Source organism: Anser cygnoides, chromosome 3 (genome assembly GCF_040182565.1).
Source record: "Anser cygnoides isolate HZ-2024a breed goose chromosome 3, Taihu_goose_T2T_genome, whole genome shotgun sequence".
NCBI lineage: Eukaryota > Metazoa > Chordata > Aves > Anseriformes > Anatidae > Anser > Anser cygnoides.
The window spans coordinates 107440940-107454402 of record NC_089875.1 but is presented as its reverse complement, the minus strand read 5'-3'; the positions used below and the strand labels follow the sequence as shown (position 1 = coordinate 107454402).

At 45.8% G+C, this 13463-nt stretch overlaps 1 protein-coding gene across 1 annotated transcript; it reads right to left on the bottom strand.

Moving 5' to 3' along the window:
• Nucleotides 1–3574: 3574 nt before the first annotated feature.
• KCNF1 (potassium voltage-gated channel modifier subfamily F member 1) lies at nucleotides 3575–6092 on the bottom strand. Its single transcript, XM_013172627.3, has one exon. The coding sequence runs from the start codon at nucleotides 5403–5405 to the stop codon at nucleotides 3942–3944; it is 1464 nt and encodes a 487-aa protein (XP_013028081.1). The 5' UTR covers nucleotides 5406–6092; the 3' UTR covers nucleotides 3575–3941.
• Between the last annotated feature and the right edge of the window lie 7371 nt (nucleotides 6093–13463).

Genomic DNA, 13463 nt, shown 5'->3' with positions numbered 1-13463 from the left:
GGCTGCTGCTGCTGCTCCTATGGGCCTGAAAAGGGGAAGGAAAGCAGCTCTGTAACAGGCCAGCACCCAGTTTCCCACTGAAACTGGTGCATAAATTCAGGCTGGCTCAGGCAGGGCCTTTACCAGCTGTATTTACTTGTAATTAAGCCATCTGCAGGGGGTGGTGGTGACTCCCATGGGTAGGCAGCACCAGTGGGGAATTTGCTCTGCCCTGGGGTGCTACTAATAGGGCAGTTTTTAAAGCAAAGAGGAATTAGACCCTCAGCCTAAGCAACCCCTTGGGAACCATAGCCTTGCAGTGTTTTGCACCATTTAATGGGGCAACTTGTCCATAAAGCATTTGGGAAAAGCCAAACCTGGGAAAGCAGCTGGTGGACGGGCCTGGTGCAGCCTCTGCCCACCTCACCCACAGGGAAGGGGCCTCCTGCACCAAGCATGATGCAGTTTTCCCCTTGAAAATACTTCAGGACTGGTGCTAGTTTTGCACTTGAAAGCGTCGTATATCTAAGAGCCAGGGGACCCTGACTCATCCAGAGCCTTTGGATGGTACCGGGGGCAGTACAAACACTTGCCATGACCCCATCCCAAGCCTTCCAGTCTTTTAAATCCTGTTTTTTTTCAGATTAACTGGTAATAAAGGGAGAGCAGCCCTGCTGGGTGATGCAGATTATTGAAAACAATGTGAAAACAGATGTCCTCTATCTCACTCCGTCCTGTGGGGCAGAGCCTGGCCTCTGGCCCCAGTTCCCAAGCCAGTGCTTTATGGTAGCTTCTTGGTCTACAAGAGGCATGTCCCCTGTGTCCCCAGAAAGCCTCTGGCTATCTTCCATCAGGGTACAGCTGCGTTAGAAACCCTGCGCACCCGTAGTCCCCCTGTGTGCTGCCAGCCTGCCCTGTTCCCCACTGCCTGAATCTCCCCAGGGGCTCCTGCAGCATGGATAAAGCAAACAGGCACGGATCTCTGCTGCTTACCCACACATATATATAAAACATGTATATGTTTTACCAAAACACACCTTGCACACAAAAAATCCCACAAATACAGCCCCCTGTGCAGCAGACTGCATGGAGCCTGGCCTGGGACCTGCCTGGGCACGAGTGGCACCAAGGTCACCCCAAAGCTTTTCCCGTGCTTAAACAGACTCATGTGCTCAAAGGCATAGCTTATTGGAGAAATTTGGCACTAAAGTTATTTCTGATAAAAGAAGTTCATTTCTTATTTAACATCGCATTAAATATATTGCCAAGCACAACAGTGAGGATTTAGTAGCTGCAGTGCTAAACATATTACTTAGCATTTATATAGTGCTTTCCTCACTCAGGAAAGCACTTTTGCTAACTTAATTCACTCCCAGCCATCCTCTGCATGTCATGAGAGAAGTCAGAAAGATTTAATATCCCCATGACAAATGAGGCATGTGGCTGGGGCTGGCACTGCTCCATTACTTTTCCTCTTCTCCCAACCTTAACACCCTTCCCACGAGTTGATTTTTGGTGGCTGCGGACCACTCTCGTGTCCTGGAAGTCCCCAGGAGAGTAAGGGGCACGATCGTGCCCTTCTGGTGAGAGCCAGCTATGGTCCTGGCTGGGCAGCCAGGAGACTGGTGGCAAGCCAGAAACAACTCCCAGATGACCAGAAGGATTCAGAGCAGGTCTAGAGGCTGAGAGCTGGGACATGGGGGTGAAGGGGTGCTTGGGCACTTGGTTGGGTTGGGTTGTTGGTCAAGAGAACCTGGGACAAAGGTTGATGGAGGATTCTGGTACAGAAAGGGTTTCTTTGAACTGCATCACTTGGTGGGGGGATTTAAGACAGGCTATGATGAAGGGGTTGGGGAAGGGGATGGTAGGTCTGGCACAGGGATACAGAGGAGGTGTCCATGCAGGTGAGCATCTCAGGGTGTGAGGGGCAGCACTGAGCATGGACTTCAGCGTGGGAGATGCCAGGGGACATTTCCATGGCAGGAGACCTGCACTCCTGGCCCCAAACCCAACTGCCTTCCCAGTAGGACACGTCTATTCCCACTGCTCTGCCCCCTCCTTGCTTTTGCTGCGAGAGATATGGCATCCCCAGAGCTACCCAAAGAGTGCCTTTCAGCTCTGCATAATCCCCCTGTAATCACAGAAGAGAAAACAAAGCCAGCTTCAAAACTCAAGCTTGAAATTGCCCTATAATCAGGAGCAGTTTGGAAGCAAGGGCATGGGAGGGAAAGAGCCTCAGGGGCCCTGCCTCTGCTGCGGAGGGGTGGTGGAGGTGGTTGAGGAGAGCAAGAGGCTCTCTGTGCACTCTGCATAGACCATCAATTCCCCTCACACCCATGGTGCCACTGGAAAGGATATCCATGGCCAGCGGACATGTGCCTCTCTGCTAGAGCCCAGGGGTGAGCAAGGTGCCAGCAGAGAGTACAGAGCCCACCCTGCATCTCTGCTCCTCTCCTCTTGCTGCAGGGGAGAGGTGCCACAGCCCCATCACTTGCCCAAGTCCCTGGAAAAAGAGTCCCAAGGACCTGCCTGGAGGTCTCAGGCATGATCTGCCCAGGTCATGCTGTATTCCACCTGGACAAGGGGCTGCTTGGCACAACAGGGGACAAATAAGGACAGCCTCCTTAGTCCTTTTATCATCTGGGATCCTACTTTTAATGTACATAAATGCATCTGTGTGCCAGATCTCCCCTCCCGATTAAGCCGGTGCAACTCCTAGTTTCAATGCATTTCTCCTGTAGAAAGCCGACCCATTTATTGCACTCATTACTCAAGCCAAATGAAGGCACATGTGGAAACCGCTTGCTTTTGGAATGGGTAGTAGTTATGCACCAGTGTTGATCAATATTCTGATTAATAAGGCAGTGATTAGTTAGTGCAATTACCTCTGTAAACTAACATTCACAGAACCATACAGTTATTGTAGGGGTGGAACGTGCTGAGTTATGTGTGTGTCTTTTGGTTTTAGTGCCTTTTTTTTTAATAACTTAGTAATATGCTCATTTGGACAGATACTTTTAGCATAAATCAGCTGGAGACGATACTACTTCTACTGAAACTATCTCTACACTTACTTTCAAAGAGCTAAACTTTCCTGTTTAGAAGTACCTCAACTTAACTCCCCTATAAACTTCTCTTACTTTAATAGTGAAGTAAAAATATTACAAATTAACTTACAGTTTTGAAACTTACCTGAGTATAAAGCCTTCCTGAAAGATCCTTGCAACCATAAATCATGATGTTGTATTTAAGCTAGAACAAACATTTATTTCTTTTCCTTCTTAAAGTACATGGATTCTGGTTTACATCATTGCCAAAAAAAAAAATAGCTTTGGGTACTGTTTACTTTTTTTTTTCTAGAAACAGGAACACATCCAAAAAGTCAACCCTAAGGTACATTTTACAAAAATGAAATGATGCATTACCTGTTTTATTCTGCACATGGCATACGCTCATGCTTTCAATATCTCTAGGCTGAAACTGCTTGTAACATTTTGCTATAAACCTGAATCTATTATGGGTGAGAGATTGCTTTAATTTCTTAGGGAATGGATTTCCTAGCTGCAAAGGCATTGAACACAGCCCGGAAGACATGCTCGGTGCGATGTTGTTCTTTATTGTTATAGGTACAGAGTTCTGGTTTGGCAATGCTGCACATTCAGATCACTGAACATTTACCGGCCAGGAAGGACTTTTCAGTCTCTAAAATGGTTACAAATGGTTTTTGTCAGAATGCACTTATCATAAAGCAGCCTGATTCCAATGGAGTCCTACTATTTTATTTGGGGTAATAACAGCAAAGTCTTACCAACTGCTGATGGAGGTACCAGGGTTAATTTGCGCTCACATTGGAAAAGCAAAGCAGTGTTCCCTCCCAACTCTGACAGATCCCTCGCGTCCTTTCCGTAGCTGATCGTCAGGTTGTCCCCGTCCAGAGCTTAGCGCTGACAGCAGCTCACAGTTTATTTGCAGCTTTGAAGCCTGGTCCTATAGTGTTTCTCTTCTGACAGGAGATGAATAAAGGTGTCACTGTGGGAAACTTTTAGCCTGCTGCTATAAAAAGGACCCTCCTTGCCCTCCCTCACAAGACCTTCAAATTCGCTTTTGGAGCTTGCGGCTTTCCCCTCGGCCGAGTTTAGCTCCATCAGCTCCAATTCGTGCTTGGCAGCTGTTTCTAAAACCCTCTGTTTGTTGTAATACCTGACAAAGTTGTTAATGATGGGGTGGATGGGAAGGGCAATGGCTATCACCCCGCAAAGAAAACTGATGGCAGCATTCAGTTTCCCTAGTGTTGTTTTAGGGTATATGTCTCCATACCCAACTGTGGTCATGGTAATGATTGCCCACCAAAATGACTGAGGGATGCTTTTAAATAAGGTTTCAGGGTGACTTTGCTCCATGGTATAACCCAGGGCAGAAAAGACAAAGATCCCAACAGCTAGGTACATGAGGAGCAGTCCTAGCTCCTTAAAGCTGCGTTTCAGAGCATAGGTCAGAGTCTGGAGCCCCGAGGAGTGCCGTGCAAGCTTGAAAATCCTCGCAATCCTCATGATGCGCAGCGCCTGGACAGCCTGCTGGACGTTGCTCAGCTCCATCAGCTTGGCTCCCAGGTGGGTCAAGGTGAGGCTGACATAGAAAGGGAGTATCGCCAGCACATCGACTATGTTCATGAAAGACAGAGCGAAATGGAGTTTATTTGGCGAGGAGATGAGCCTCAGCACGTACTCCATGGTAAACCAGCCTATACAGGCTGTCTCTATGCTGTCCAGGGTCGGGTGCTCCACGCGATTCCCCTCTGCATCTGTGACCTGCATGTCTGGGATGGTCCCCACACACATCACAACAGAGGAGATCAAAATAAACAGAAAGGACAGAACAGCAATCACTCGAGCTGGGTAGGACGATTCTGGCTTCTCCAAGAATTTCCAGATGTATTTTTGACATCTTTTCCAGCGACTTTCGGAGGCATCTACTCCCAAGTCATCCAGAATCAGTTGCACTCTTCGGGCTATTTCCTCCAGTTCCTCCTTTTTTTCACTCAGATGGGTTTTGCAGCAGTCATCCAAAAATTTAAGATCCACTTTCCAAAATTCCATCTCGTTCTTGAAGCAGATGGGGCATATTCCTTTCTTCATGTGAATTTCCCCAAAGTAGTACACGTCGATAATGCATTTGAAAGCATCTGGATCTCTGTCAAAGTAAAACTCCCTCTTTCCGGGATCGTAGTCATCGCAGAGGGAGAATATGCTATCGTATCCCCCCGATAAGCAGTTGATCAGCTCTGCCAGCCGCGTTTCTGGGTACTGATTCAGGTTATCTCCGTAGAACACCTGCCTCACCCCACCGACATTGACTACAATCTCTGTCTCTTCATTCCTTTCTGAGACATCAGTGTCCACATCTGGAAACCGAGAGTCACCTGCCATTTTAATTGTATTGGATTTTTATCTTATTTTTAGCCCGCTGTTTGGTTTCAAAGCTTTGTGGGTTTAATTTCTCATGAAAGCAGATCGGCACCAGGTCAGCTCTGTTGCAAACGTTACCAGGCTGACCTGGAGTCGTGGTGGGAAAGGCTACAGAAACAAACCTGCGGTCACGAAAGCCTGGTGAGGTATGCAACAAGCTGCAGTGAAAAGACAAGTCATCGGGCTGCCGTGCCTGAAAGCAGGAGGTTAGAAAGCTCCAGCAGATTTGAAAGAGAAGAAACCATTCAGCAAAACTCACCCCTCTGCTCAGTGCTCGAGAGTCTTTTCAGGTCCCATTCTCTCTCTAAAGTGCTATTTATTCACAGGTTGGAAGTCACGGCCGAGAAATAAATCCTGTGCTCTGATTAATGCAAAGTGACTGACAGTTCTCGGGGAGACCATCGGCGGGGTGAGCCCACAGAAAACTGTTGCTGGTTCCCTCTTCGGTGCCACAGACTTCCCTAGAAAGCTGCTTTTTAATTGGGTTCTCTCTTTCCGCTCTCTTTTTACTTTAGGGTCTTCCAGAGTTTGTCTGCTGACTCTCGCACCCGGTCGGTGCAAGTGTGCAGAGGAGAAACTTGGGCTTGTTTTCCCGTTGCTGTTTCCCAACACAATAGGGCTGCGAGCTCCTTTCCCAACCCTACCCTCTTCTGGCCAAACCCAGCAAAGCACCAGCTGCACACAAAGCACAGCTCGGCTATTTATAAGCCTGCCCGGCTGTAAAACGAGGTGCTTCTAAGCTGTCGTGCACTTGAACGATTTTGTATAAATGTGTTTTGTTTGTTTGTTTGTTTGTTGTTGTTGTTTTTTTTGTTTTTTTTTTTTTTTTAGAAATCACACAAAGCATGAGGATCTCTAAGTAATTGAGAGCCGCGGTGCAGCACTTCTGCGGGAAAGACAATTTCTTCTGATGGCACAAGTCAGAGAAAAAAAAAAAATATGGTGTTTTGGAACAAATACAAAGCATAAATCTTGCTCTCAGAGGAACTCGTGCAAGTCTAGAGTAATTCCCTGTCAGGACACTGAGATACTGTAGGTTTGTAACCATGCCACTGAGAACCGAACAGGGACCGTGAAGTTTTCACTGCAGCGACAGGGCAAAACTTTCTGTGCATGCTGTGCACTTTTCCCAAAGGTCCGTGTCCTCGTTTTAAGCTGTGTTTTCTGGATCTGCGGTCAACTGACCCCGAGGAGTGTCTGAGTGCTTTACGATCGCTGTGATGGCTTCTCGGTGAATGCTGCTTACCAGGAATAGTGCTCTGCACCTCGTACAGCACGTAACAAACAGGAGTGAAAGAGCAAGCACTCCCCTTTCCTTTTGCTTTCTCCAAATTCAGCATCTGATGGACACATGCTCCCTGGACCCCAACGTGCAGGTAGGCCCATCACCATGCTCTTGTCTTTGCTTTTATTGTCCTTAAATCTGATTGTCCTTTCATTTTAGTGAGTTCGGAGGACTCTGATCCTGCAAACCCCACAGGTGATTAGTGAACTGCTTCTGGCCACAGCAGAGTGGTCAGCTTCAGTAGGTTTTGGCCTTTGCCCATTTACTGGCCTCTGAAAAGCTCGTAAGTGGAGGGGAATAGCGAGGTGCCAACCCAAGTGACAGTTTTGCTCCTCTAGGCTTGTGTCCATAGAAAGGTGGTAGCTGTGATGTACCCACCGTCATCGTGCCACCCAGCGAGGGGAACCCTGGGGGGCACCCTGTGCCCTGTTTCAGGTTGGAAATGAGGAGACATTTCTTCTCAGAAAGAGCAGTCAGGCGTTGGAATGGGTTGCCCAGGGAGGTGGTTGAGTCACCGTCCCTGGGGGCGTTCAAGGAAAGGCTGGACGTGGTGCTTAGGGACATGGTTTAGTGGGTGACATTGGTAGCAGGGTGATGGTTGGACCAGATGATCTTGGAGGTCTTTTCCAACCTTAATGATTCTGTGATTTCCACTTGTGGGGGATTGATGAGAGTCATGTGCTGGACCTCATCCTGGCATGGAGCATGCACGTAGCCCCGAGTGCCTTACGGCACCCTGGAGACAGTTCAGGCTCTGGGAGACACACAGGCAAAGCACTGGCCCAGCCCCTTCCAGACCTTGCAGTGACCTTCCTTGTCCCTGAGCTCTCGCAGGAGGGCGGAGAGTGAAAACATGCGAAGGCAGAGGTGAATTCAGGAAACCTGTGAAATACAGGAGCAAAGTCCTTTCTCACTGTCTGTCACACATCCGTGCACCAATTTATAGAGCAAAACCTGAAGCCCAGGGGAAGTGCATTCTTGCTGCTCTGTTACAGCCACACAGTAAATGTAACACCCAGTCACCCAGTGAGGGTGTGCATGAACTACAGCTCCGTCATCTTCTTCAAATGCCTGGGCTGTGTCATTCATATCCATGCTGCAGATTAGCACAGAGGACAAGGAACAGTAAGAGCAGAGGCTGGATGCCTTATTCAAGTGACAGTCCCAGGAAAACACCTACCAGCCTGCACCTGAGCCACATTTCTTAGTCCTTGGAGGTCTGTGCCACCTCTGGTGCTCCTGACAGTATGACAGTGTAGAAATAACATGAGGTGTAACTTGATTTTTTTTTTCAGGCTCATATATGTTTACTGAGACTTTCAAGCTTCTTGGGCCAAGAGAAATACCTAGCAGATCTGGAAAAAAAAAATAAAATAAACAAATAAAAAAACTATTTATGGGCTCAGCAGTAAATATTTACCCAGCTAATCATACACTGGAATGGGATTTCCTTGCCCACTACCATGAACGGTTTAGCTAGATTTTAGCACAATACATTTTAAGATGACAATAGCAGTGACATGCTTGCCCAGGGGAATATGTGGATGAGGTTCCTGGCTACCAGCTCTTTCAAAATAAAGCTAAGATTTGGGATAGTTAGCTTTAAAATGTTGTCAGGCTGCATCAGTGTATGGAAACAGGCTCTTTAGGCTCTCAGCCTCAGATCTGACTGCCTCAGACACCTACTCTATGTGATCAGTGATTCATAACAGTGATCTTCTGGCTATTCTCCAGGTAGCAAGAACAAGTCAGGGTACAGTCCAGCATGACCGCCCTGGAAAGCACCACCTTCACTTCCAAAAAGTCTTCCCACCACCAGTGTAATTTTACAGAACAAACACCTACAAAATACTTGTGCAGGATTAGCACGCACATTGTTCAGCTTGAAAGGTGAAATCAGCTCCTCTCAAATGATAAATCTCAGCACATTCTTGAAAGGTTGGAAAGAAACTATTTTTGAAATGCCAGATCAGTCCTTATAAAGACTTTACTTATGCGGCTGCTAAAATCCTTGTGCTTTATTCTCCCTTGTCTTGCACCTTTTCAGAGCTCTTTACACCTTTTGGCATTACTGTCAAGCTTTAGCGATCTGGTTGCATTTTAAAATGATCCAAAGAGAGGGTCAGGAAAAATCATAATGAATTAAGATTTTGTTTTCGTAGCTGAAAAGAGCAAAACAAGCTTACTTGACAAATGTTTTTTATCAGATTTATCGCACAGCAGCAAACAACAACTGAATGAATGACTTGCAGTAAAAAAATTCTTTCACTAATTTAATTCATTTTTTTTATCTGTGAAAATAGAGCTTCTCTGATCTAATAATTTCAGTAGATAATTAATGCCCTGCAACTCATTTAGGAGCAGTTTACTTCAAGTATTAGGGCTTCAAAATCCACATTCTGCTGATTTATTGGGATTGGACAAACAGGTCAAGCCATGCTCCACCTCTGCTGGAAGCAATGAGAGCTGGGAACTGAATTTCTACAGGCCAGATAAGAAACAAGGGAGTGGCTCCTTTCAACATCGTTTTTTTTGTCTCAGAACAACCTGTGCAGATGTGTTAAGTTTTGGCAGTGGTTCTGACTCGTTCCTTCAGGGAGAAGGAGGATGCTCGGCTGGACCTCAAAACCTGCAGCCTGAGGGAAGGGCTCAGGAGGGCAACATCCTGGATTGCTGGGTTCTTCTGGAGGGCTTGGGCCCCCAGGGACCTTGTTCCACAAGGTGTAGGAGAAGCTCTGATACAGCTCCCCGGCAGCACCAGGTCCTTCACCCGGTTAGGGCCTCCACCGCTGGGCTTTGGGCCAGTCTTGGAAGAGGGCTTACTCGTCTTGTGGTTTGGTCTAGCTCATTCTGTGATCCCAACACCCAGATGGATGATGCACCCAGCTGCTCCCCCATGGAGCTACGGGCAGTACCAGTGAGTGAAGGGGAGCCAGTGGATGAGAAGCCAGGCCTGGGGAGATAAGGTCAGAGTCCGTGTGGAGAGGTGAGCTCAGTCACCTGCTGCCACTGGGCACCTTCTTTTCTGGTACTATGATTTCCAAGCCAGACACAGTCGTGTGGCCTTCAGAGACTGCAGAACTCACGGCAGGTTTGGGATGATCATGGTTCCTACTCTATATAATTTCCATCTACTCAGTATAACCCCTTCCTGCTCAATATAACCACACACTTCTGCTTCATCATGTATGTTTTTCAAAAAACACCCACAAGACTGGAACTGTGGTGGATCCCGCAAGAGACCTCAACACCTAAAACACAACTTATTTTCAGGTAGAATCATAGAATAATTTAGGTTGGAAAAGACAATTAAGATCATCAAGTCCAACTATCCACCTAACACAACAAATCCACGGCTAAACCATGTCCCTAAGCACCACATCTACATTTCTTAAATATCTTCATGGATGGCTAGTCCACCACCTCCCTGGGCAGCTTATTCCAATGCCTAGCCAACCTTTCCATGAATAAATTCTTACTGATATCCAACCTAAATAGAAAGATGCAAACCACGGGAAGCTGCTCAAGACAAGTGCATGTCATGAAAATACCATAGAAAAGTCAATCAGAGACCAAAAGAACAAAGAATGGAAATATCTTAGTCTTCCTTCTTTCCTTGGGGTATTCTGGGGATAAATATTGCAGCTGCACAGACGCTGCTTTGATGGCAGATAGCACAAGGTTCTGTGTAGGGGAAGCACCATATAATTACTTCACACCAATTACCAGAAACGAGAGGCAGATAATCCAGAAAAAAAAGGATCAATGAGCAATATCTTCTTGGGCTTCAGATAGAACAGATCATCCAGAGCAGCTACTCTGATCCCTGTATTACAGCTGGCTTTAATAAGAGGAGCTTGAAAGACTGCTTTCAAAATTCTTCAGGGTTTCCAAATCTAAGACGGCTTCTAGCAGTTAGCAAAAAAACTCTCACACACCACTGACCATCCAGCATGTTCTCTTTGGAAAATGAATCCAGCTAATGCAATGTGCTGTTTTATTGTTTGTAGCCCACTATAGCAAATCCATTTTCAAATCATATCTTCTTTTATCCTTACAGATTGCTCTGCGACAGAGCCGGTCATTTTAGCTCTCTATGAGAAAAAGTCGTGTGGCCTTCCCTTTCACCCAGGGCCATTCCCACAACACCAGAGCCCAACCCCATACAAGTACCCACCACATCTGAAGGACAACAGTGCACGACTTGCTTTCATGGATGGTAGCACCATGGTGCGTGTGGGAGAGGTGTCTTGTGGGCACACTCTAACAGGAAACCCTCCTGACCGCTTGTGGTCTTGTGTGTGTGTATATAGCCACAGCCTAATGGAGGGAGCCTGAGCCTCAGCATGAAACACATCCATCACCAGCAGATATTTCTGGCAATGGGTGAGTCTTTCCGATCCCTTGATAAGGGAAAAGAAGGGCTCCATCAAATGCAAAGCAAGTGAAAACAAATCTACATTTTTAGTACACCTAAAATGTATCTTTCAGGTTGATATGTCAAAAGCAAGAGATTATGAACCATCTGAACTGAGATGGGTATTTCAGAATAACTTCACCTTATGTATCTGGCTTTATGTGTCCTTGTCTCTGGCACATTCACATATTTGTCCATGACTATTACTTCAGATCCAACAAGTCCTTTCCTAGTTTCTTTTCCCTTCTCTTAGGTACACTGGTTCTTTTTCAAGTACAAAATTTATACATACCCAGCCAATTTGTTCTAGCAGATCTTTTAATTAATTCCTTATTAAAAGATGGGTAATAGCTTGCTGTAAATTTTAATTGGCCTTGCTTTCCATTTGACTTTAATGAGTCTATTTTTGCATACAATTAAACCTGCTTTAAGCGACCACTCAGGGGACAAGCTAAATCTCTGACTTAATGTAAATGGCTTTAAATAAATACGATGCAGCCTCCACTGCAAGAACCTAACAGCTGCGTTCAAATTAAGCATATTGGTGAATCTTGAATAGGATGAGAACTGGAGGGGCTGTAAAACTTTTAAAGACCATGTCTTGTTTTCAGTGACCATGCTTTAAGGAAGGACTGAAAGTCTGCTTTCTGCTCGTAGATACTGACATCAAAAGCTCTCAGTTATTATTATATCTCCCTTTGAATGCTGCATACACACAGAAAAGAGAAAAAGTAGGTGACAAGACTGATCTTACAGCTGCATAGACAATGGCTTAAAAATTAAGAATTACTCAAACTAGAATTTTTCTGGCATTTAGTGTCCAAAAATCGTGTGTGCTCCTGTAATTAGGGGCCACATCATAATGAATATTCACAAGGCCAGTGGATACAACTTGCACGCGTGACCTCAGCTTTGGCATCTTCCAGTTTATGAGTGCTTGGCTCTGCAAATCTGCTGGTGACTTTTATCACGACATGCTGCACAATTTCTCAAAGGACCCGTGTTGTGCTGGTGTTGCTGCTTGCCAGGCTGAGCAAGGGCATCCCAGCCATCCTCAAAGAGATGCAAACGTTACTGTGGCGCATGCAAGACTGCTCTTGGTAGTGGCACTGGGGAAGTGACTGGGCTGGCTTTCCGAAAGGTGCATACTTCCATCACTACTAACTCGGGTAGTTCACAGTATTTGACTCACAGGAAAGACCAGGATTGTGGTGACAAGGAGGGAGGTGGCAACGGGCAGCCTGTTGGCTATGGTTCAGCAGCTGAGAAGTCATTTTCTAAGTCCTGTTGGGCAAGAGGTTGGGAGGGATCACTGTGCTTCTATTTGAATATGATTGCTTTAAAAAAATCCAACTCCACTGCCTTTTACTGTGTTTGGAGTTTGAACAGTGATTAATAATTCTTTGCCCAAGCTATTGCTCTTAATTCTGCACAAGGAGAGCATGTGTAATGGCTTAGTGTGCACCATTTCACAATAGAGGCTTTTTATATGAACTAATATTTTTATTGTGGGCAATGAAAATAAGGAATATGATCAAATAATTCTCAGTAAACATAATCAAAAGCACTCTGATTTGTGTGCTTAGAAAGCAGGAAAATAGGAAAACATTTTCTAGTGTGAAGAAGCTGTAAAGGAAACAGTAAAAAACAAAACAAACAACAACAACAAAAAATGGAAAACATTTCATCAGTGTGCTGTAACAGTAATAAAAAATAAAATACTTTCATTGATCCTAGAAAACATTGTAGCACTGAGGAAAATACAGGTTTCAGAAGAGCCTGCAATTCTCACAGGCTCTTGTGAGTATAGTTATAATTTTCCTTCTTTCAATGAGCACACCGTGTTACAGGACACCAGAAGAGGAAGGTGTATAGGCAGTAGTAGAGGCAGAGTTCACATCTTCACAAATATGAAATTACACTTGCGGTACCCGTGGAGGAGTCCTGTGAACATTTTACTTCATTAAATCCTGCAGGACTGAGAGCTGTTGCAGGATGCCCTGGAGCACTTCATTGATGCTTTCCTGCTGCTGGTGGCACAGTTGTCTGCAGGAGCCCCCCCCACCTGCAAGCTCTTCAGGCTTACTCTCTTGGTCAGCAACCAGCACAGAGATGATGCTCGTAGTCCCAGCTGAAGGCAATTTGGGACTGGAGGAGGTGGTGTCACCTCACCAGCTTCATGCTTGCACAGCTTGTGCTGAGTGGAGGCATTAAAACATGCAAATGTGGGGTGATTAAAGTTGGTTTTTTATCAGTGAACCTTTGCATTGTAGATCACACAAAGAGGAAAATCAAACTTGGTTTCCCGTAGTGCCTA